The sequence below is a fragment of the Dromiciops gliroides genome, chromosome 3 (genome assembly GCF_019393635.1).
Source record: "Dromiciops gliroides isolate mDroGli1 chromosome 3, mDroGli1.pri, whole genome shotgun sequence".
Taxonomy (NCBI): Eukaryota; Metazoa; Chordata; class Mammalia; order Microbiotheria; family Microbiotheriidae; genus Dromiciops; species Dromiciops gliroides.
Genome location: NC_057863.1, coordinates 435,076,101 through 435,103,024, shown reverse-complemented (window position 1 = coordinate 435,103,024; position 26,924 = coordinate 435,076,101). Strand labels below are relative to the sequence as shown.

The 26,924-nt window shown below is 37.1% G+C and overlaps 1 protein-coding gene across 1 annotated transcript in view; it reads right to left on the bottom strand.

Annotated features, from left to right (window-relative positions):
- Nucleotides 1-26,924, bottom strand: part of PDE11A (phosphodiesterase 11A) — a 487,311-nt gene that overhangs the window by 248,917 nt on the left and 211,470 nt on the right. Inside the window, exon 5 of the mRNA XM_043996785.1 lies at nucleotides 16,994-17,058. Coding sequence (XP_043852720.1) covers nucleotides 16,994-17,058 — 65 coding nt within the window. The remainder of the gene's footprint in view (nucleotides 1-16,993; nucleotides 17,059-26,924) is intronic.

Here is a 26,924-nt window from a genome sequence, read left to right as displayed (position 1 = left end):
AGCCAAGAAAGGGTAACGTAAATGTCCTCTGTTATTTGCAAAGCCCAGTAGTCTCATCCACTTAAAGCCAGAATAATACCCACTGTCACATGGTGGGAAATGACCCCAGAAAAATGAGATAAAAACAGAAGGCACTGGGATGTGAGAAAGAGGGAATACCCCATGAATACGAGGATATATTGGCATGAGATCCTTGTCTACTGTTAAGTGACTCCCTATTGCTCAAATGTGGGCAGCATTTACAATTGACAGAGCAAAGGCCACTATTATTAATTGTCCAATTCACTGGCATTATTTGCTCTTTCAATGGATTTGGGGGGGGGAACCAACTAAGATATTTTCCTATTAACTCATTTAGATCAAAAAAAGAGCTTTTGTAGATGAGCTGAGGTGCTGATTCTTTTTTCTCTTTTTCTTCTTCTCCTTCTCCTCCTCCTCCTTCCCCTTCTTTTCTTTTTCCTCTTCTTCCTCTCCTCCTCCTTTCTTCTTTTCTTCTTTTTCCTCTTCTCCTCCTCCTCCATTCCCTTCCTCCCTTTCCTCCCCTTGCTGCTCTTCTTCTTCTTCTTCTTCTTCTTCTTCTTCTTCTTCTTCTTCTTCTTCTTCTTCTTCTTCTTCTCTTCCTCCTCCTCCTCCTCCTCTTTTTTCTCCTTCTTCTCCTCCTCTTTCTCCTCCTCCTCCTCTTTCCCTTTCCCCTTCCCCTTTTCCTCCTCTTCTTCCTTCTTCTCCTTATTTCTTCTCTTCTCCCCCATTAGGTAAATCTCTGTTTCCCAAGCTCCCTAAAAACAATCATGTTGTTTTTTGTATTAGTTCACATTTATTAGTACTACTTATTACTATTTACAACAAATACCAATTCACCAACAGTTGGACCAAAGACGATTTAGTCTCCAGCAAAAATCTATAAAATTAGTAACATTTACATGTTAACCAATCAGCAAGAGAGAAGAAAGAAAAGAATATTGTTTCATACACTCTAACAGAATAAAATCAAACAAATGAACAGTACCAACAAAATATATGTTGTGTTCCCTTCCAAATCTATCTGTGTATACTTTTGCCATATGTATTTATACTTGCAATGTGTATGATCATCTTCTTGTCTTGCTAATCATGCAAACCTTAAAGTGCCATCTATAAATTCTAGCTATCCAGTTTTTGAGAAACAAATAACCAGGAAAGCCAGATGTTTTGGGGGCTCTAAAGGCCAAGTTTATGAAGGTCACATCTGCTTATGGGGATTCAATTATTTCATTGGTGACAGGAGATATTAAATGGAAAAAACAAATAACCAAACCACACCCTACCTTTCTTTCAAAGATCTGCTGGCAGCTCTCCATGAAGCCTTCCCAGATTAATCCTGTGTGATTCAGGTTATCCCAATCTAATAGTGCTTTACCACTCAACTCTGTATAGTGCTTTGCTGCTGGCATTTACATTTTTGTATATTTTATTTTCCCTTGTGATGGTAAATGTTTGTTGTAAAAGACTGTGTCTTCCACTGTATTCATAATACCTACTCCTATGCTCACCACATGGTGAGTCTTCCACGAACATTGTTGATTATATGATTCCTTTTTTTTTTTTTGGAGGTATTTTTGAGACCTTGTTCAGGGTCACACAGCTAATAAATGTCTGAGGCCAGATTTGAATATATGATTCCTTTTTAAAGAGATATTTTAGCAGTTTAAATTTTTCTTAAACTATTTTAAAAGATGTCTTTTTCTGGAAATAATTTTCAAAGCTGGCAATATATTGGGAGGCTTAAGTAGTCCCCAAATTGACACATTCTCATGTTCTTCTAACAAGCTCACCAACAATTTCTTACTGTTGGTGCCTTCCAGTGTTCTATTTCTGACTTATTCTTGTTCTCTCTCCTCTCAGAAATAGTGATAATGCATGGGTCCAAAAGGAAACACTTCTGGGTCATAAGCCCAGTGCCCAGCTGTAAGGAATCACAGAGAAAAGGACCCTTTAGGTAAGATGTCAGAGCTACAAATGCAACCAACCCCTCAGTGAGAGGAATGGGCTGAAGGTGAATCCTACTCATTTTAAGTTGCCTAAAACATTTGGCTCACCTCCAAGCTAAGGAGTTCAATGGAAATTTCACATGATATTTTGCCCTGGTTGAGAGTATAATATAAAAAGTTATTTTAAAGTAGAACATAGCATGGGTCTGTACAGTATGGATCAATGGTATTGTAAATATTTAATCAAATTATGAAAGAACCTCATCATAATGTTAATGTTGGGTACAGAATTAGTCTCCACATTAAAGTGTGAGAGAGAATAATATTAATTATCATTTATAAAGAACTTTAAAATTTGCAATACTTTTTACATTTTTGATCTTTGCAACAACTCTATCATGATCTCCACTTTATAGATGAGAATATTGAAGCCAGACAGAATAAGTGACTTGCCTAGAGTCACACATATAATAAGAACTATCTGAGATTGGTTTCGAAACTCAGGTCTTCCTAACAGTTCCACATTCTCTCTATTATACCACCGAGTTACTCAGAGGTATCCTATGATCTATGATCTAATATGTTAGATGTGATTTTGTACTCAGGGAACATTATCCTACCTCAAAGATATGCAGAGTACAAAGAAGTACTTTAAAACAGGGTTTTACTATATCATTTTCACATTCTGTATGTGGCAGTCATATGCTCATTTGTCATCATTCTACATTATTTTGGCTAGAAGATATGTGAATGTATATGTACATAGGGCAAAGTCTAGGGGTCAGTGAATAAATGAACAGTTTGTGGTTGGCATGAAAGGGTTAGGGCATATCCCCAAAGTACAGGTTTTTCCCTAGGAAAAAACTTTCTTTCTTTCTTTCTTTCTTTCTTTCTTTCTTTCTTTCTTTCTTTCTTTCTTTCTTTCTTTCTTTCTTTCTTTCTTTCTTTCTTTCTTTCTTTCTTTCTTTCTTTCTTCTTCTTCTTCTTCTTCTTCTTCTTCTTCTTCTTCTTCTTCTTCTTCTTCTTCTTCTTCTTCTTCTTCTTCTTCTTCTTCTTCTTCTTCTTTGAGGCAATTGGGGTTAATTGACTTGCCCAGGGTCACACATCTAGTAATTGTTAAGTGTCTGAGGCTGGATTTGAACTCAGGTCCTCCTGAATCCATGGCCGGTGCTCTATCCACTGTGCCAGCTAGCTGCCCCTGGAAACAATTTCTGACTTGGAAGAATGTTGCTTATTGTATTATCGAAGTTTAAGAATGTTTGGGTTTTTTTTTTTTTGAGAATTGGAGGGATCTGTCATCTTATTTATGAGGACACACCTTCATTCAAGGATAAAGATGGCAAGCCATATGTACCTTCTTATACTTTTCAACTCTCGTCTATGTCATCCCATAGAATCTTCCACAAGGGGTCCATCCAGTGTGTGGGGATCTTTCCTCTAGAACTTTTGATATGGAGGCTGTACATTGGTTATCCCTTATCCTTTATGCTATGTTGCCTTTTCACTCCTCTGTCGGTAATATGTTGTAGCTCATTAAAACCAGCCATATGCCTCTTCGTTGTCTTTTTTGGTGACCCCTAACTCCTGTTCTTTGGGATATTCCATGATTCAGCCAAATAGAAACACCACAAGAAATTTATTACAAAGATGAGTCTTTGGTTCAGGAAGATATTTGATGTGACTAAAAGAGCTGAACAATTTCCCAAATGCAATCCAAGGTATTCTCTTCATCCTATTTATTTATTTAAAATAATGAACATTTTTATTTAAAGTTTTGAGTTCCAAATTTTATCCCTCCTTCCTTCCCTCTCCTAACCCCTTCCTGATGTGGTAAGCAATCAGATATAGGTTATATATATTCAATTATGTAAAAGATTACAGTGTTAGTCATTTTGTATAAGGAAACTTGAATAGAAGGAAAAAGTGAAAGAAAGTGAAAAATAGAATGCTTCAGATTGTGTTCAATCAATATTCTTTCTTTGGAGGTGGATAGTGGGATATAGAATGATTGCCTTACAGATTTAGATTTGGAAGGGGTCTTAAAGGACATCTACTACAATTTACTCATTGAGAGGTGGCTAGGTGGTATAGCAGATAGAGTGCCAGGCCTGAAGTCAGGAAGACTCATCTTTGTGAGTTCAAATCTGGCCTCATACACTTACTAGCTGTATGACCCTGGGCAAGTCAGTAAACCCTGTTTGTCTTGGTTTCCTCATCTGTCAAATGAGCTGGAGAAGGAAATGGCAAACAACTCTAATATATTTGCCAAAAAAACATTGCAAATTGGATAATAAAGAGTCAGACATGACTGAAAAGACCAAACAACAAAAAAGTACAATTTCTTCATCTTACATATGAGAAAACTGAAGCTTAAAGAAGTCATATGATCACACATCTAATAAGTATCAGAGAAAGGAACTGAACCTATATCTTCCTGACTTCCTGTCTAGTACTATGTTGTCCTTGATATTAAGGATATCTTTTTTTTTTTTTTGGAGGTGAGGCAATTGGGGTTAAGTGACTTACCAAGGGTCACACAGCTAGTAATTATCGAGTGTCTGAGACCAGATTTGAACTCAGGTCCTTCTGAATCCAGGGCTGGTGCCCTATCCACTGCGCCACCTAGCTGCCTCAATATTAAGAATACTATTGAACAAAGATAACTCTACAGTAACTTCCATCAATAACTCTTGTCCAAAGGGCCAGGGAGAAATGCATGCTGGGTGTCAATGGAAGTGTGAAACATGTGGCCTCAGGTCACATGCTGCTGACAACACTCTCAGTGCAGACAAAATCATATGAAGATAGAATCAGGAGATATTTAATAGGATAAAAATACAACAAAACATAGGTAATAATAAATTTTTAAATGAAGTCAATATGTGAACCACAGGGATAGTTATGTTTAACTTTGGGATCCTTTCTTCTATTTGGGTTTGACATCATTAGTTTATATAGTGTGGGGACCATATTGCCAGTGATAACTTTTATATAAGAAATAGTTTAAGAGGAAATTATATTTATTATAAAATAAATTACATGTTTAATATAATAAATATAAAGATATATTTATAAGAGTGGGAATAATATATTGTTAAATCTATTAATGACATTAATTAATAACAGATTTAATAGAAATATAGGGCAGCTAGGTGGCGCAGTGGATAGAGCACCGGCCCTGGAGTCAGGAGGGCCTGAGTTCAAATCCGGCCTCAGACACTTAACACTTACTAGCTGTGTGACCCTGGGCAAGTCACTTAACCCCAATTGCCTCACTAAAAGAAAAAAGAAAGAAAGAAAAAGAAATATAGTATGTATTATATAAATATGTTGTATGTACTATACACACATAAAACAAATATAACAAATAAATTTAATATAACATACAAATTATTTTTATTATCTATGGAAAAGGTAATTATTATTAGAAATTAAGAAATAGATCGTTCCTACTCTTTATTTACACAAATAAGCAAAGAAGTTGAGCCAATCACATAACAAGAATGATGGTTAAGGTATGAACAGTGCAAGCACTGCCCTAGTACTTCTCAAAAGAGTGATAGCAAGACCACCAACTCATTGGGCAGATCCTCTATGGAGAACTCATGGTAAATCAAGCCACATAATCCCAGGTCCTCATTTGTTAAATAAGAATGTGGAAACAGATAAGGATAAAATAATGATGTCTCCTAAGGTCTTTTCTAGCTCTAAATCTATGATCCAATGTCATAAAAAGAGTCGTGTAGTATGAGTAGGTATAGATGGGTTGCAAATATCACCAGTGGAGGGAGTATTCATATGGATTGAGCTCCACTGAAATGTATGCAACAAAATCACTGTTAGCAATAAAACCTATTGTGACCCCAACTTGACCCATGGAGATGGGAAATAAATCTTAGGAAATCAATGAAAATAATAGAATTTAACAGAGAATATGTTATTATTAGTGATATTTGTTGGAAATTACTGATTAACAATAAGAAATAGTACCTTAGGTTCCAATATCTCCTGAAGTAATGGCAAAAGACATACTGAATTGTTTCTAACACTATACTCAATCATTAATAAGGAAAAAAAGTCTTAGAATATCCTAGGAACTATTCTTTTGTAGTAGGTTAAATTTTTAAAAAATTTATTTAAGATTGCATCTCTCCATCTTACCCCGGTTGGAAGTGCAGGGTCTTCTCACATTCTTGACCCCTCTGAATGATTGGGAGCTTTGACTTTTTCCATTTCCAACCTGGGCTAGTTCACTGGTGGCCCTCGTGCTCCCTAGGGCTCACCATATTGATGCTAAATTTAATGTAGACACCTGATCTGCACAGTCCACTGGTTCTTAGAACTCTTGAACCTAAGACATCTATCAGCTTAAGCCTCTCCAATAACTAGGATTACAGTTATATGCCCCTATACCTGGATTCTAATAGGTTATGATGTTCCAAAAGCTACACTATTTCAGGCCAAAATATGTGTCTCTTTAGGTACCTCAGTGTCTTTCAGTCTCAGTATCGTTGAGACTAAAAGAATAAACCTTTCCAAATCTAACAACTTAGACTTGGGCAGTACATAACAGAACAAAGAGAATCTGATCAGCTGGATTCTAAAGGAATAAATGTTCCATTCCCCCTAAAATTATTTATACATTTCTATAAGTAACATTTTTTAAAATTCACAATTAATATAATTTAAAATGTTGGTGAGAGAGGAAAGTAGAGGCAATTATTAAAGATTACAGCTGAAGGAGAACTGAAAACTTTGCTATGTTTAAGCTAGGGTCAATGAATATTCCAACCAAGTCTAAAGGCCATGGGCTTAAAAGTGTGACCTTGGAACTATAGATAAACAAGGGCACCAAGAAAGAGATAAAGGAATTATGACAACAGAAGAAAGTTGGAAATAATCAATGAATTGGGTTTGAGTGAGGATTAGGGTAAGAATGACAATGAAAAAAGGGTTAGGCCTTGTGTGTGAGGGATAGGTACAAGGTAAGCAGATGATGAACCAACTTTAAGCTCATGAAAATCCCTAACAATTCTACAGGCATAAAATTTTCAGTCACTGAAGTAGGGCCTCAGAAACTTCTTAAGGCTTTGACGCATGAAGTAATGAAAAATTTTGAAAAGAAATATTAGTTAAACTCTGTAATGTTTTTCAGAGAACCAAGCTGTCTAAAACACATTATCTACAGAAAAAAAGCTAACTGAGAAAAGGTTATAAGAAAGATTTACTGTATATGGAAAGCAAGCCATAATTTGTACACTCAAGGCTTGTTTCAATCGTCTCCCCTGTGATCATAGGTGATGTAAATGCTTGACCTACTCATCTTCATTTTTTTAACTCTATCAAATTGACTGAAGGAGCCCTCTTCTGAAGGAGAGAAATTATTGGACAATCCAGCAAAGGTCTCTTGAAATAAATACATTTTACATTAACTTAGAGACCATAAATAGAGTGACGGAGACACCTATCTTAGAATGTCAGAGTTCAAAGGCAGAAAGTACTTTTAATTTCTCTTTGAAGAAAACCTGACCTTTTTAAATGATTGCAGAGTTTCCTAAGGGCAACCTGGGGCTCTAGGTTATATAATTATTAATATATGGTTCTTTCAGTACTTCAAATTAATCAGAAGACAAAAAAATGAACCACACAGTGGTCAAAAGAATGATTTTGGAGGGAAAGGAGTAAGTTCATTGTCAAGACTGCCAGATTTTTACATTAAAAAAAAAGGGTGACTTTTAGTGAGACTAAGTGTGGTTATTTATGGCAGAGTTTTCTGTGTGCCTAGGATCATCTAATATAACCAGTATAATCTAAGATTTGGCTATAATTAATTTCATTTGTCTGTTATGAACTTTTACATTGGACTTAAGAAACCTTATTTAGAAGAAACCATATGGAAAAATACTCCAGATTACTAATAATAAGAGAAATGCAAATTAAATAACTCTCAGGTTTCATCTCATTTGTCAAATTGACAAAGATGATGAATGTCGAAATAATCATATATGAGGGGCAGTAGGAAGTTTGGAAGAAAGAGATTGGGTATTATTGTGAGAAAAGCTAATGAACTCTTCATTCCCTTGATCCAATAATCTACTAGTGGACAGGTATCCCCAATGATATCAAAGGCAAAAAAGGAGGGTTCCATATGTATTAAAATATTTATAGCAGCATTTTTATACATATATATTTACACACATATATTTATATGTATGTATACACACACACACATATATATATATATATTTTTTTTAAAGAAACATATGAAAGCTCATTTGGACTGATACAGATTGAAGATAACAGAACCAGAAGAAAAATATACACAAAGACTAGGATAGTGTAAATAAAAACAGTGCACAAAAAGCAGCTGAACTCAGATTAAATGCAATGACCAATAATGATTCCAAAGAACAGATAATGAAACTCTCCTACTTCCTCTCAGCAGAAGGGTAGGGAATGATGTACTACAGATCCCAGATGTATCAGGTACAGGCAGATGTTGCTGTTTCATTGATTGCTTTTGCCTGATTGTTTTTTTCTTTATTACAAGGGATGGTTGAAGAGGGGGGAACATCAGGAAATGATGTGTTGTAAAAAAATATAAAAGCATAGATAAAACTTTTCTAAAGCTAGGTTGAAATAAAATGTAAACTTCCTTATTTTGTTTTGTTTTGTTTTGTTATGTTTTGAAGCACTGATTTAGGGACCCTTGCAGATGAAGCAAAGCACACTATTTGTTGTCATTTATGCAGGCTGAAGGGACTCTGAAACTAAGCCTTTGTTCACAGCTCCCAGCTTACCTAACCTTGTCAAGATAAGAAAAAGATTTATTGTAATGGCTATATCTTTTCACCATGTGAAGTCATTATTTACATTGCACTTTGATAAAAGGCAAGGAAACTAAATGAATCTCATACCTTTGAACTGACTGACTTCTGTATGCTGAGCTAATTGGAAATAATGACCCAAAACTGACATCTAGTTCCCAGGTATTGGAAATCAAATTACACTGGTAAGTTATTTGAGAACCCTAAAGTCCTAAATAAATGTGAGCTATTTAACTTTATATTGTAAAACACACTAAAAGTGCCATAAAGAGGAAGTTACCAAGATTTTCAGTTGTATCCAAAGTTATATTGTTATATCCCACTTGGCAGCATTCATTGGTTCAACAAAAGGATTTTTTTGTTAGGGGGCATTGTCCATGGAGCTTCCTTACAAATGGAAAATTGGGAAAAAGCAGAGTGAGATGGGAACCAGAAGCTGGAATGTGGATTGTATAGGGTAATTTGATGCAGTGCATGCCCAAGCACGTGAGCTCCAGATCTGGGGTCCAGAGCTACCTGACAACCAGCTGAAGAAAATGCTGATCACTATATGTACCAAGACTTCATAGTGCATGAAACTGTCAGGATTATTACTTTATGTAAATGTCTCAGACTTACATTGGATTCTTATATATTCAATGACAGCAATTCCATAGAGTTAATGAGCCTCGATGTGAAACAATTACGGTGCCTTATAGAGGTGACATATACAATATCTTTGAATTCAACAGTCATAATACAAGGAAATAACAATAATAAACATTTATATGGTACTTTAAAGTTTACAAAGTGCTTTACAAATATTATTTCATTTTATCTTCATAATCTTGGGGGATAGATTCTATTATCATCCCTATGTTACAGATAAGGAAAAATAGAAGTAAAGTGAGTTGCCCAGGGTCACACAGCTGGGAGTTGTCTGATGCTGTATTCAAATCATGTCTTCCTGACTCCAAATCTCCTTTGCCACTTAGCTACTTATAGAGATGCAACTAGAGAGCTGTAACTTCCTTATTTACATAAATATAACCCTTCTCTACCCTCCACCCTGTAATCACCTATGTTGGAATTGATTCCAGTAGTGGTCTTTGTAATTGAAGATAAACCATCCATCATTTCTTCCTGCTGTGTTAGCATTGTACTCACCATATGAAACGGCAAGAAGGATCCACAATTTCATCAGTTTGACTAACTTCAAATGAAGGAATTCTCTACATCACTGCAGATGTCTATGATTTAGTAGATAAGCCCTAGGGAAATGCCTGAAGCTCATAAAAACCAGGGTGTCATGGTTAATAGATGTCAGAGACTGGATCACAGGTCTTTCTCACCTGAAATTCTGTTACTCTATTCATAAAGCTATACCTGTCATGGTGTTTAAAATTATATGGGATTGCCCTATAATTGTCCCAAGTTTTAGGGAAAATTAGCTGGGGTACTAATATATTGCTACTTAGAAATTAGAGGCTACTACACCAATTATGGGGCATTAAGCATTTATTAAAGCATACTAAATATTAGTAAAGATAGAGCACATGGCTCAGAAAGTTAAGGAGAAATAGTGGGGAGTGAGAGTGGGCTGCATCTGCTCCCTCCAAGTTTCAAAACCAAGAGAGAGGGGCAGCTAGGTGGCACAGTGGATAAAGCACCGGCCCTGGAGTCAGGAGAACCTGAGTTCAAATCCAGCCTCGGACACTTAACACTTACTAGCTGTGTGACCCTGGGCAAGTCACTTAACCCCAATTGCCTCACTTAAAAAAAACCCAAAAACCAAAAACCCAAAAAAACCCAAGAGAGAGATGAGTGTGCTTGAGGTCACTGAGATCAGGAGGAGAGGCTTCCCTTCCACACTGCTCAAAGCTAATTGGCTAGCATCATTCAAATCTATTAGTTTACTGGATTTGAGGACGGTTTGGCACAGTACTGTGCTGATGTAAGAGTATGGAGAGCGTAAGAGCCTTCAGGTAGGTGTGGTTTTGAGTGAGGTAACTTCCTGTAGGTAGTCAGCAAAGTCATTCTACATTCCCCTTGAAATTCTCCTGACTCTGGGCTGACCTTAAGAAAGGTCAGCCAGACTCTCTGGGTCTCATAGAACCCCATTATTTTCTCACACTGTATTGCTTCTACCTACCAAAGAATCGGACTGCCAAATACTTCCTATATTTCAGTTATTCCAAGTGGAATCTCTCCATGTCCACTAGGATAATGGTCTCTAAACATTTTGATTATGCTTCTCGATCATAAAAATGTTTCGGTACACATCTCCATGAATGGAAAATTAACTTATTTATAAAGCATATGTATATATGTAGTACTGTATTAATAATTGTATGTATTATAAAACTTGTATAAAAATAGACATTAACAAAGGATGATATAAATATGAAATAATATTTCATTCTTTTTTGTGGGGCAATGAGGGTTAAGTGACTTATGCAAGGTCACACAGCTAGTAAGTGCCAAGTGTCTGAAGCCAGATTTGAACTCAGATCCTCCTGAATCCAGGGCCAGTGCTTTATCCACTGTGCCACCTAGCTGCCCCATAATATTTCATTCTTGAGTTGGTAGACAACCACTGGGGTTAATTGACTATAGGTTTGACATGATCAGATCTGAACTTTGGGAAAAATTACTTTGATGATATTAGAAGACAGAGGAGTAGCTAGATGGTGCAGTGGAGAGAACACTATTACTAGGGTTCAGTTCTGGCCTCAGACAATGTGACTAGCTATGTAACTCTAGGAAAGACATTTAACCCTGCTTGCCTCAGTTTCCTGATAAAATGAGTTGGAGAAGGAAATGGAAAACCATTCCAGTACCTTTGCCAAGAAAATCCCAAATGAGGCCCCAAAGAGTTGGATAGGGCTGAAGTAACTCAACATCAACAACAATTGGAGGATGCATTAGAGTCAGGAGACTCGAGGAATGAAGACCAGTTGGAATAATGTTGGCAATCAATAATCCAGGCATGAGGAGATAAGAGTTTGAACTAGAGCAGGGACCGTGTAAATAGAGAGAAAGGGACATATCCAGGAGATGTTGTGGAGGTGAAAATGACAAGATTTGGCAACTAACTGGATGGATGTGGTGAATGAGAGTAAGGACTCAAAGATGGTTAAAATATTCATGACTGGGGCAGCTAGGTGGCGCAGTGGATAGAGCACCAGCCCTGGAGTCAGGAGTACCTGAGTTCAAATCTGGCCTCAGACACTTAACACTTGCTAGCTGTGTGACCCTGGGCAAGTCACTTAACCCCAATTGCCTCACTAAAAAAAAAAATTCATGACTGGAAAGATGGAAGCACCTTATGAAGAAAGAGGAAAGTTGGGAAGAGGAGTAGGTTTGGGGAGAATAACATAATGAGATCTTCAATGTGCCTCATAGCCCATTAGTGCCGATTCATCCTGTAAAACTTACTCTGTACCACTGGAAAAAAAAACTGGGGGTTGGGGATATCTTAAAGGCCATTGTCCCAGAGCCACAAAGTCCCCCCAGGAGCATCTATCTCTGTTGCAGCCTGGAAGGGAGTAAAATGGGGGCAGAGCACCTATTTTAGTAATGGGGAAATCTAGGGGACAGGATATGGGTGCAATGGCTTCAGAGGGAGGGGGGAATTGTGCCACTTAATGCCTAGGTGAGGCTTAGGCTACAGTCACCCCATAGGGCTGTCTCTGGATGGAAAAGGGTGAAAGGTTGGGAGTTGTCACAGTAACAGAAGGCTAGGACCAGGACAGGCAGGGTGGGAAAGTATTGGACAATATGGGTGAAGGGGATAGTCCAGCTGTGTCAGAAATACTTTGTGACTGTCTATGTCAGAGGATGCAACATATTATCTATCCCTCTGATTAGATGATCAACACCCTTTGGGGGTTACTCCATAACCCACAGGAAGCCAGGGACACCTTTCTAATCCCATTCAGGCTACTCTTATTCACTGTTGCAGATCGGTATCCTGCTACAAGTTCAAAGGTTTTTTTCCTACCACCCTCCCTACACAAAACCACTGTTCATCAGCAATGATGTAATCACCAATCATCCAAGGACTCTCATCTGAGTAGTCAGTGACAAGTTGGTGGCAGATAAAAGAGGAAATGATCCTCAGTGCCTAAAAGGGACAGAAATAGACTTGGGGAAAAAAAGGTCACCAGAAATTGGAAGAAACAATGACTCACTTAGATCAGGAAGTTGCTAAAAATTGATTTTTTAAAAAATGAACTATTGAAAAAAGAGAATGAAGAACTCATTTCTATTTTAGAGAAAATGCCTAATTTGTGCAAAAACAATGACACAAATTAAATCATCATGCCTATAGCTCCATTGTACAGTTGTTTTCATGACCCCATTTGGAGTTTCTTGGCAAAGATATTGGAGTGGTTTGCCATTTCTCTCTCTAGCTCATTTATAGATAAGGAGGCAAACAGGGTTAAGTGACTTGCCCAAAGTCACACAGCTATTAAATATCTAAGGCTGGATTTGAACTCAGGTCCTCCTGATTCCAGAGTCAGCACTCTATTCACTATGCCGTCTGGCTGCCTTCCACTATATATGTATGAGGAGGAATAGAAACTTTTCTGATGAAGGAATAAAGAGGGGAAGGATAGACTGAGATATCTTCCTTAATCATGTATACATTTTGTCCCCAAAACAGATCCCTCTGAAGGTATTAGTATAGAGAAATGAAGAAAGTTCTTGGATCTCAGTACTTTTACTGATTTTCCATTATCAATTGAGAATGAGGTTGGCACACAACAGAAGTCTTGTCTTATCATGCAGTATGTACCCCAAATAGGTTTTTTAGTTTGTCCTTCAAATGTGAGATATTTTGCATTACCAATACATTTTCTGACTTGCTTTTTTTTTTTTTTTTGTGGGGCAATGAGAGTTAAGTGACTTGCCCAGTACCACAGAGCTACTAAGTGTCAAGTGTCTGAGACCAGATTTTAACTCAGATCCTCCTGAATTACAGGGCCAATGCTCTATCCACTGCGCCACCTAGCTGCCCCATATTTACTTATTTTAAAAAGCAAGTCATGGGGGACAGCTAGGTGGCGCAGTGGATAGAGCACCAGCCCTGGATTCAGGAGTGCCTGAGTTCAAATCCGGCCTCAGACACTTAACACTTACTAGCTGTGTGACCCTGGGCAAGTCACTTAACCCCAATTGCCTCCCTAAAAAAACTAAGATAAAATAAGTAAATACTAGGTTTTCATAATAATGCACCTTCAATCAAAAAATAATGGGATCATGTTCTTGGGTAGCCAATAACCAGACTATAAAAAGTTCAAAATTGATAATTATATGAACTTGAGACTATATAATCTTTTTATGGTAATGCCAAATCTATCCTCACTGGGACTTTTTCCTTTCCCTTTCCCTCTCCCTCTCCCCTTCTCTCTATCAGTGGTTTGCAGACAAATGTTTAACAGCTGGATCTCTGGGAGAAAAAAAAATTATACCTATGTCACACTTTAAAGTTTAATCTAGGGGCAGCTAGGTGGTGCAGTGGATAAAGCACTGGCCCTAGATTTGTGAGGACCTGAGTTCAAATCCAGCCTCAGACACTTGATGCTTACCAAGTGACCTTGGGCAAGTCACTTAACCCTCATTGCCCTGCAAGAAAAGAAAAGAAAAGAAAAGTAAAGTTTAATCTACCTTACTAACATTTCTCCATCCCTTTCATAAGTCTAGGATATCAACAAAACAATAAATCAAACCTTAATTCAGAACTTTTGTTAATTCCTGAGGTGTAGATGATCACACTGATAATTTAACAATTGGAAATCACAATGAGCCGGTGCCAGCATGCTATTGCTCACTCTTCATATTTATTAAGTCACCAAATCTTTTCAATTCAATCTCTGAGATATCTTTTCTATTTATTCCCTTCTCTTCACTCATAGTCTCTACCTTAGTTCACAGCCTTAACATTTCTCAATAGAAGGCAATAGTCTTCTCATTGGTCTTTTCTACTTATGGTCTCTTCTAATTCCAAATTATTATTATGATAAATTCCAAAGTTTTCTGTGCACAGGTGATGAATTGATATTTCTAAAACACAGATATGATTATGTCACACACACACACACACACACACACACACACACACACACACACCACTCAAGAATCATCACTCCCCTACTCAAGAATCTTCAATAACTCTCTCTTGCCTCTGCAATAAAACACTACCTCCTCTACTTGGCTTTAAAAGCCTTCCATAACCTGGATTATTGCAATAACTTTCTGGTTGGTCTTCCTGCCTCCAATCTCTCCCCATGCCAATCTATCTTTCATGCAGCAACCAAACTGATCTTCCTAAAGTTTAGATATGAATGTTACTCCTTCCATTCAACAAACTCCAGTGGCTTCCTAGTATCACCAGTATAAAATCTAAAATCCTCCATTTGGCTTTTAAAGTCCTCTATGTCCTATCCCCCTTGCTACCTTTCTAGTTGTCTTCTACCTTATTTTCCTCATATGTTCTGCAATCTAGTACCCTCACCTTCTTGCTTTTCTCTCCCATGACATTCGCAAATCTAGGTATTTTTATCGGTTGTCCAGATACAGAGACAGAGAGAGATACAGAAAGACAGAGACAGAGAGAGATACACAGAGAGACAGAGACAGGGAGAGAGACAGAGACAGAAACAGAGAGAGATACACAGAGAGACAGAGACAGGGAGAGAGACAGAGACAGAAACAGAGAGATACACAGAGAGACAGAGACAGAAATTGAGATTATTTGTAGTTGCATGCAGGTTGTCTCCCCCATGAGACTGTGAACTCCTTGAGAGCAGGGACTGGTTTTTGTCTCTGTATCCTCAGTGCTTAGCACAGGGGCACATGTGCCTGGTGCACTGTAGGCATTACATAAATGCTTGTTGATTTGAGTTGAAACTCATTTAATTCTATTCCCTGTCATGATTTTCTGTTTTTCCTTGGTAGATTGCCATTGCATGGGCCCTGGAAAGAAGTAGTTAGTTACTTGTGACACTGGTTTCATTTTTTTCTAGAAACTAAAAAGAGCCAAAACTATGTGGGGTGGAGGGAGGATGGGGTGCAAGCATGAAGTCATACAGAACAGTCCCTTGTGATGGGCTGATCCTTCCCCAGGCCCATCCAGCAGCTAATTTCTTATTAGTTTAAGTATTTAAAGGTTCCCGGAGGGTTAATCATTAAAGTGTGAAGGGAATTGCATTTCCAGAGATGGCCTAGCACTACAACGGGATTTTGCAGCTTTATGTTGGGTTTCAGTTATGCCATATTAATAATGTTATTGTGAATTAGTGTTGGCCAGGGCCATGTTCTGGGATACAAGCAATAATCAACAGCTTTTATATACCAGAGTTGGTTTGCAGAATCAAATTTTCTAGGCCCTTTATTTGTCTCTGCATTTCAATGATTTCACTATTCAATAGCTCCTCCACTTAAAATCACCAAGGGAAAGGGATCAGCAAAATTCAAATTATTCATTTTTACAATGGCCAGTTCCTATTTATCCATGGAAAGTCATGCAGAATAGACAGACATTCACAGACATTCAAAAAACCTCACTTTATCCATGTTTTACTTTTCCTACCACAAACCAATTTGTGCATTAGAAATTATGGCAAATACCAACACTTACTGAGTAAGATTACTCCCCCTCTTTGTTTTTATATTTATAATCTGGTGGGGGCACTAATGACCAAAAGCGATCAACTAACAGGGGGGAGAAACAAAGGCCAGAAATTAAACATCAAAGAGAAATAATCTGAATGATTGAGAGTCTGCTATATTTGTTTAGCAGCTCTGGTTTGGTGTAGGAAGTAAAAATGGTTGACTAAAAGAAGGTTTAGAGGGATTCACATTAGATTTTCTAGTAAACATACTTAAATAAGAGTTTTGTCTTGCTTAAAAATCAGCAGATTCTTTTAAAATTCACTGTGGAAACATGATAAAGTTTAGAATTAAGAAATAAAACAAAGGCAAAATTTTAGTCAGAGATCAAGTATTGACTTTCAATCTTAAAAATCCATTTTCTGATTATAGATACATAGAAAACCATCATCAGGTACAGTCATGAAATTCAGGGGAGCAGCTAGATCAATTTTCACTTGGGTTGTCTCTTGAAAGATGTCATCCTCAAAGAGATTATTAATGTAGAGAAAGAAGCATAGATGTATATCAATAAATGAGAAACATAATAGCTATGAGCTCTACCTGTTCTCTGCATCAGCACTGCATTTGGGAGACATCAATTCAAAGGATTTGGTAAACTTCACCACCTGCCATAGGAGAAAAAAAAAAAGATGATAAATTTAACTCAATCGAAGATTTTTTTTTACAACTCTGAAAAAATTGAGGTAAGAGTTTTCAACCTGCAAATGTACCATTTCCATTTTCCACAATTACTAAAGCTGTCAAGTATTGTAGATGAGGGAAATCTTAAGGGAGAAAAAGAAAGTAATTTCCCATTCTATCCATTCAGCTCAATTCTTTTTAGGGAACACCACCAAAATATTAATAAATGTCACCCTTCTAATGCTCTGCTACCCACTCATTCACACTTCCTTATCATCTTTGGATAGACACATGGGTCACTCCACTGGGTGAAGGGGGTAGCCTCCAAACAGAAGACTACTCTAGTCAAAGGATCTATGATTAAATATTGGCTCTTTTGTTTACTACCTAATCAATCTTGGGCAAGTCATTTCACTTCCTTATCAGTAAAATTAAGAGGCTGGACCAGAGAACTACTTCTTTTTTTTCCTTTTCTTTTCTTTTCTTTCTTTCTTTTTTGCGGGGCAATGGGGGTTAAGTGACTTGCCCAGGGTCACAGAGCTAGTAAGTGTCAATTGTCTGAGGCTGGATTTGAGCTCAGGTACACCTGAATCCAGGGCTGATGCTTTATCCACTGCACCACTTAGCTGCCCCTAACCAGAGAACTTCTAAAGCTTCTTTCAGCTCCGAATCTATGAAAATAAGAATATAGCACCTATTATATTTATTGCATAATAATTATAAATCACCTCAAATTTGCCAAGTGCTTGACACGTATTATCTCATTTGATCCACATGTAATAGTCCAATGTAGGAACTACAAATGATAAAACTGAGAAACAAATATGGTCTAGTAAGCATCTGATACAGGATTTGAACTTGGGTCTTCCTGACTCCAAGTCCAACATTCTATCCACTAAATCAACTAATGTTTACGACCCAAGAATCCAGTGAGTTGTTTACTTCCTTCTTAGGAACTCACAGTACACAGCAACATATTGATGACAACCATTGCCTGATCCTGGAAAATCCCAAATCATTCCTTAATCAGTTTGAAAATACCAAAAATCTCATATTTATATTTTATCACCAACCTCCACCTCTTCCTTCCAGGAGGACACCACTCAAAGTGGCTACTGAATTCATAATCATTTTGAAGGAGGGGGATATTCTTTGCAATGACTTTAAAGAATTACACAAAAAAAAAAGGAGGAGAGAAGGGAAGCATAGAATGGGAGGGGGCTGAGGTGAAAGGAAAATTTGGGTTGTGAGAGATACAATGGAAAAGGAAAAATCAAGTCAACAAGCAATTGTTTTCTATGTACCAAGCACTTGGCTAAGTACAGGGATATGAAGTAAGACTCCTAAGGAGCTCACAGTCTAATGAAGGAAACAATTTGCAAATAATTATGTGCAAACTCTTGCTCTCACTCTCTTTTTCTTTGTATATGTATATGTGTGTAAATATATACATACATGTACATTCATATACACATACATGTACATATATGAGTGTGTTTCTGCGTGCATACACACATATGCATAAACATATAAAGATAAGTATATGTATATGCCTATACACACATATATAGATATATATGTGTATATATACATACATACACACACACATACACAGGATAAATTGGTAATCATCTCATAAAGAAGACACTAGAGAGACTGGGGGAGGAGACAGACCAAATAAAGGCTTCTTCTAGGGAACAGGACTTGAACTGAATCTTGAAGGAAGCCGGGAAAGTCAGGAGGTCAAAGACAAGGAGGGAGACCATGCCAGTCCTGGAGAAATAGCCAGTGAAAAGGCATGGCAATGAAAGATGGAAGAAAGTGGTCAAGGAATATGAGGAAAGAAGAAAGAGGCAAGGAAAATGAAGACAGAAAGATAGAACTAAAGAAAGAAGGAGGGGAGAGTTGGGAGAGAATGTAGGAAATATTGCTCCAGTTTGGTGCTTTGCACCTGGCATGTATCATGTCCGACCACTAGGTGGCAGCCAGTCCCAGATTAATGGCAGGGACCAAGCTCTGCCATCCTGAACAGATGGCTAACGATGCTTAGTGCAGGGAGCTAGGTATCTGAATCAGGGACCAGGTGAAAACCAGAGGTCAAAGTCACTAAGTCATGACCAAAACAGTAGAGTAGAACAGAAGGAAGTACTTCATGCCGCATCATCTAAAAGAAGGTTGAGGGATGATCATAGGTTCAAAAAACAGTGTAAGAAATTCCAGAGAGGCTGATTAAAGACTGAAAGAGCTCAGGGCCATGGGAGGAATGACCGTTTGCTGGGCTCATGCTACACTCCAGCATTCAAACATCAGGTCTGTGATCTGACTGTTTGGATGTTCTTGCCAATGATGCAGAGGATAACCCATGAATTTCTGCACATCCTATGCATCTCTTGCCCCTATCACACAGAGTGCAGAAAGGCTTCTTTGCTTTCTCCTATGAGGATGCCAGTGGAACACTCTTCTGTTCAAATATCATCCCTCTGTCTCACCAAATACTAATTTATCTTCTCTTCCTTTGGTAGATTTTCCTAATGGAGGCTTTCACTCCTTCTTCAAAGGTCTTTGGTTATAAAGTATAGCCTGCTCATGTTCATTATGCAATTCCCCATTGTTCTCTGTGTTATATTCATTTTCAATCATTAGAGTCTGTTTAGTTTCCAGTCCCATGCACAACTCCAGTAGGATATTGGTATTAAAAGATGGGCTTTGGGGGCGGCTAGGTGACGCAGTGGATAAAGCACCAGCCCTGGATTCAGGAGTTCCTGAGTTCAAATCCGGCCTCAGACACTTGACACTTACTAGCTGTGTGACCTTGGGCAGGTCACTTAAGCCCCATTGCCCTGCAAAACAAAACAAAACAAAACAAAAAAAACCCAAAACAAAACAAAAAGATGGGCTTTTGTTTTGGGGAGAAGTTTGGCCACATGAAAGGAGCTTTGTAATTTCCCAAAGAGAATACAACAACTTTCCTCCTCCTTGTTCATTCTGGGCCCAATTTATCATGCTGTGTTGCCACAGGGTCCTTTTAATGAAGCACTGGTATATGTTAGACATATCCCCCCTCTACTACTTAACTGGTCAGGCCTCTCAAAAGCTAAATTTCAGGTGGCCTGTGCCAGAGTTGCAATTCCTTATGGATCTCTACTGTTTATTTCCTTGCAGAGGACTTGATATCCTTAGGATCACAGTATCATACATTAAGAGTTGGAGAGAACCCCCAGGGATTGAGTCCATCCCTCTCCTTTTCAGATGAAACATTGAGGCTCAGTGAAGTTGTGACATGCCTAAAGGTACTAAATGGTGGAGCTTAGTGAATTTTGTGCATCAAAATCCTCTAACTTGAAATTAAGTGCTTTTTTCATCAGAACACATGCATTCATGTAGTTGATAGGGTTGGGGAGAGGGATAGAAGGTGGGAAAGAGTCACAATATATGATTTGCTTAAATTTAAAATCTTCCACCAACCTGAAGAAAGTACATCTGAATGTCACTGCAGGCTTCTAAGTCTGGCATTTACATTTGCTACAGCTAGACCTGGTCATGCCTCAGAGGTCTTGGAAAGCTTCTAAATTATATCACTTACAAGGGCTGCACTATAGGAATTGATGGGCACTTGAGATAATGGTTTGGGAACTGGGAGTGCTTTAAGTATTAAAACACCTTTAGGAGAAAGGTAATGAACCTGAACTAGGAAAATGCAGAATCAGGAAATTGAAAATCCTACCATGATAAAAAATGGATGGAATGTGCACCACTAACCTCCATAGTCAGGATAGGGGCGGAGTGAGTACTGAAAATTTAGTGCTTCTGTAGATAGAAGCAGAGGACTTCAACAATTCTTGGTTATCATTTTATTTCACATCACATTGTTAAATAAGGTCTTAGGATTTTAAGCTATTAAAAATAATCATTGAGGATTCTTGTTCCAGATATTTATTAATATTTGCTTGCATGTTGTCTTTCCCATTGGATTGTAAGCTCCTCAAGGACAAGGATAGTCTTTTGCCTTTTTTGTATCCTTAGCAGTTAACTAGTCCTTGGAACATAGCAGGCACTTAAAATGCTTATTAAATTCAAACAATTCTGTGGGGCAGCTAGGTGACACAGTGGATAGAGCACCAACCCTGGAGTCAGGAGTACCTGAGTTCAAATCTGGCCTCAGACACTTAACACACACTTACTAGCTGTGTGACCCTGGGCAAGTCACTTAACCCCAATTGCCTCACTAAAAAAAATTAAAACAGTTCTGAAGCACCACCTTACACCTAGCAGAGTGGCAAATATAACAAAAAAAGTAAATACTGTATGTTGGAGGGGATGTGGGAAAAGTGAGATGCCAATCCACTGTTGGTGGCATTGTGAATAGGATCCGACCATTCTGGAGAGCAATTTGGAGCTACGCCCAAAGGGCTATAGAAGTGTGCATACCCTTTGATCCAGCAATACCACTGCTAGGTTTATATCCCAAAGACATCTCAAAAAAGAGAAAAAGACCTATTTGTACAAAATATTTATAACAACTCTTTTTGTGGTGGCTAAGAATTGGAAATCAAAGGAATGCCCATCAATTGAGGAATGGTAAACAAGCTGGGGTATGTGATGGTGATGGAATATTATTGTGCTATAAGAAATGACAAGGAGGATGATTTCAGAAAGGCCTGGAAAGACTTGTATTAACTTACGTATAATGAAGTGAGCAGAACCAGGAAAATTTGCACAGTGACAGCAATATTGTTTGATGAAGAATTGGGAATGACTTAACTATTCTCAGCAATACAATGATCCAAGACAACCCCAAAGGACTAATGATGAAGCAGACTCTCCACCTCCAGAGAAAGAACTGATATTGATGGAACACAGACTGAAGCACAGACTGCTATTTTCACTTTCTTTCATTTTTTCTTCTATTCAAGTTTCCTTATACAAAATGACTAATATGGTCATGTTTTACATAATTGCACATGTATAACCTATATCTGATTGCTTACCACCTCAGGAAGGGGGTAGGGGAGGGAGGGAGGGAAGGAAGGAAGGTTAGAATTTGGAACTGAAAATTTTAAATAAAAATGTTTATTATTTTTAAAATACTTGTTGACTAGTTACTGACTGACTCATTCATTCATTCAACAACTCTTGTTGTACAAAATATTGTATATAAAACCTGCCTTCTGTTGCCCAAAGTTGGATAGGCATCAAAACCCTTAGGTTATTTTGGGGGGGGGGGTTGGTTGTTTTTTTTTTAGTGAGGCAGTTGGGGTTAAGTGACTTGCCCAAGGTCACACAGCTAGTAAGTGTTAAGTGTCTGAGGCCAGATTTGAACTCAGGTACTCCTGACTCCAGGGCCGCTGCTCTATCCACTGTGCCATCTAGCTGCCCCAAAACCCTTAGGTTATATACCATGATTAGCGCATTATTATGTTTACTGATGTTTAAGTTTACAGATTCAACTTTTAACGTTTGTTTATGCAACAGTCAAAATAAATGGACCTGCAATTAGGATACCCTGGCACCAGATGCAAGTAGGTTCTATACATTCACAATTTGGACAGTCTGTTATAATGCATAAATATGGTTCACAGAGAGTGAAATAGGTACAATTTTCCATTAATTGTGCCTTTTCTCTTTAATATAAAAATGTAACTCATTAATATGGATGAACTTAAACATATTCTCAAACACTGAATGATGACCCACGTAAAGCACATATGAAGAAGGTACCCTGACCCATTAGGTGGACCTTTGAGGCAAAATTAAGATGAAGAGGAACCTCTTGACAAAAAGGTGGTAGACTCAAGCTATAGAAAGAAACATGCCTTTTTAGAAATAGTCAATATGAGATTTGGCCTTTTTGCGTGTGTCTCTATATGTTATATATTATACATACATGCAATATATACATACAAATATGTATGTCAACAAATATATATATGTATGTATATATATATATATATAGTCACCAGATAGATGATAGATAGATATAGTCACACCATGCATGCACAGACACACAGACACACACAGAGTTAACAAGTATATGTGTGTGTGCATGTGGAGAAAGACAGAGAGAGAGAGAGCAACAAATGTGTGTATTTGTTTTAGGAAATTTCTTTTTTGCCTTTTCCCCACCCCACCAATGTGGAGGAGAAGAATGGAAGGACAAGAAGATAAGAATAGGGTAGGAAATAAAAGAGTCATTGAAGCATCTTCTTTAAAAATGCATACTTCAATAAAAGGAAATATCAATACACAAATATAGAGGAGGACGGTAACAAAATTATTACAGGTGAATCTTCAAAGAGAAGTACAAATTGGTCTCAGGCCCAAAATAAATTCCCAGAAGAGATTAAAAAGGACTTTGAAAATCTAGAGAGGTTGAGGAAAGATTGGAAGTGATGCATCAGAACCATGAAAAAGAAATACAAAATAATAATATAAGAATACAAAAAATTACTGAGGAAAATAATTCCCTAAGGAACAGATTTGGCCAAATGGAAAAGGAACTACAAAAAGTAAATGAAGAAAATAATTATTTAAAAATTAAAACTGAACAAATGGAAATTAGTGACTCTATAAGACACAAGATTCAGTCAAACAAAATCAGAAAAGCAAAAAAAAATAGAAGAAAATGTAAAATTTCTCATTGAATAAAACAACTGACCTAGAAAATAGATCCAGGAAACATAAGAATTATTGGACTATTTGAAAGATATGACCAAAACAGAGCCTGGACAATATCTTTTAAGAAATTATCATGGAAAATTGTCCTAAAATATAGATGTTGAAAGAATCCACTGATTACCACCTGAAAGAGATCCCAAAATGAAACTCCCAGGAACATCATTGCCAAATTTCAAAATTCACAGATAAAGAAAAGGTATTGCAAGCAACCAAAAAGAAACAATTCACATACCATGGAGCTACAATCAGAATTACACCAGATTTGGCAGCTTCCACATTAAAGAATCAGAGGGCTTGGGATATAATATACCAGAAGGCAAAAGAGTTACATTTACAAACAAGAATTACATACCCAGCAAAATTGAATATAATCTTTCAGGGGGGAAAATGGACATTTAATGAAAGAGAGGAATTTAAAGCATTTTTTATTAAAAGGCAAGAGTTGAATGGGAAATTTGATTTCCAAATACAAGGTTCAAGTGAAACACAAAAAGGCAAAAAAGAAAACAAGAAAGAAAAACTGTAAGAAATTTAATAAGGTTATACTATTTCTAGTTGTGTATGATAAAATAATATTTGTGATTCTCAATAACTTTATTGTAAAAGTAATTTTAATGCATTTAGGAGTATATGTAAAGAGCTTGTGGTCATAAGGTACTATTTAAGGTATAATAATATTTGTAAGTCTAAAAAATGTAATATAAGAATAATTAGAAAGAGTATATATAGACAGAGGGTGTGATCATTAGGTGACATTGATAATATAACACCATGGAAAATAAAATAAAGGACTTAAAAGAAATTTCATGGAATAAGTAGGAAGGGAGAAACTGAATGTGGTGAATACACACACATACACAAAGAGGCATAAAAATAAATAAATAAATTTATTTATTAATTAATTGATTATCATAAAGGAGGGGAAGATAGGGGACATGGGCAAAGATTAAACCTTACTGTCATAAAAATTGGCACAAAGAGGGAACAACAAATACAGCCAATTTGATATAATAATCTATCTTACCGGGGCAGCTAGGCGGTGCATTGGATAAAGCACTGGCCCTGGAGTCAGGAGTACCTGAGTTCAAATCCAGCCTCAGACACTTAACACTTACCAGCTATGTGACCCTGGGCAAGTCACTTAACCCCAATTGCCTCACTAAAAAAAAAAAAAAGAATAATCTATCTTACCCTATAGGGAAGTTCAGATAGGGATGGTGATAATGGAGGGGGGAGGGGGAACTGATAAGGGGGAGGATATTAGGGAAAGTGGTGATCATAGGTAAGGCAGTTATGGGGAAAGAGAGGGTAGGGGGTCAGAATGGGAAGGATGAGTAGATGAAAAATAGCATGGAAAGATATAGACAGTCATCATAACTATAAATGTGAACATGTTTGAGGCAGAGTTATACACATGGGATGAATATAGAGAGTTGAAGTAGGATCTATTATGCTTAATCTGGAGCAAGGAAAGTAGGGTTAGCAATTATGATTTCAGACAGAACAGATGCAAAATAGATCTATTTGGGAGAGATGGGGAGGGAAATTATATTTTGCTAAGGGGTACCATGTCCAATGAAGTAATATCAATACTTAACATGTATACGTCAAGTGCTACAGCATCTGCGTTTTTGAAGGAGAAGTTGAATGAGTTGAAAAATCTCTAGAACCATATGGATTCACAAGTGAATTTCTACCAAGCTTTTAAAAAACAATTAATCCCAATACTATATAAATTATTTGAAAAAGTAAGAGCTTCAAAAAAGCTTGGAAAGACATGTATGAAATGATGTATTGGGAGAGTACTCTACAAAGAGACAGCAATATTGTTTGATGAAGAACTGTGAATGACTTGACTATTGTTAGCAGTGCAATGATCCAAGTCAATCCCAAAGGAGCATTGATAAAACATACTATCCACCTCCAGGGAAAGAATGGATATTGATGGAACAGATTGGGGCATGCTATTTTTCACATTCTTTCATTAAGTGACAAATATGGTGATGTTTTCCATGATCATAAATGTATAACCCATATTGGATTATTTACCACTTCAGGGAGTGGGGAGGGGAGGGGGCAAGGGAGGGATAGAGATTGGAATGAAAAATATAAATAAAAATGTTTAATCAGGAAAGGTGAGAGAGGGGTGTTCTGGGACGGGTACAGGAGGTATATATGTATTTATATAAACACATATGTTGTGCATTTATGAGTAATTTAGGTATTATTTATATAGTAATTATATTTAAACAAATTTGTCTTATAAATTATTTATATAATTGATATGTATTTGTAATTTATAAAATAGCTATTTAAGGAATTAAAATACTAAGTTATATATATTAGAATATAGACATATCTAAATGTAATGATGTAGAACATTTACATTATATATGTAATATATTTGTCTTTGTGTATATATCTTTTTTAATATATGTATAAAATATAATTATATATCACAAATAAAATATTTTTCAAATGCATAGAAAATATCAGGAAGAGGGCCAAGCATGCAGGATAACTTTGAAAACAACGGTATGATCCTAGTTCAGTTATTTTTCAGCCATGTCCAACTCCATGACCCCATTTGGGATTTTCCTGGCAACGATGCTGGAGTGTTTTGCCTTTTTCCTTTTCCAGCTCATTTTACAGATAAGCAAACTGAGGCAAACAGGGTTGAGTCACTTGTCCGGGGTCATACAGCTAGTAAGTTTCTGAGGCTAAATTTGAACTCAGTAAGAGAAGTCTTTCTGACTCCAGGTCTAGTACTGTATTTACTTGCACCACCTGGCCATACACATAAACACAGAGAAAGTTGGGTACAGAAATAAATTTCACTCAATAGGGAAATATGTAAAAGAGAGAAGGGGAGGAGGAATTAGATGAAGAGTAGATTAAGGGAGGCATTAGTTCTAAGCAAAACAAACTCTAAGGATGTATAAAACTATAATTCTTTTGAGGTGGTAAAGAATAGGAATCTGAGAGGGATATCCATAAATTGGGGGTTGGATGAATAAACTGTTACATAAATGTGATGGAATACAACTATGTTGTAAAAAATGATGAAGGGGATGATTTCAAAGAAACCTGAGAAGACATGTATGAACTGATGTAGAGGGAAGTTAACAAAATCATGACAATGGAAACCATGTCCACAAAATGGTAAAGGCAAACA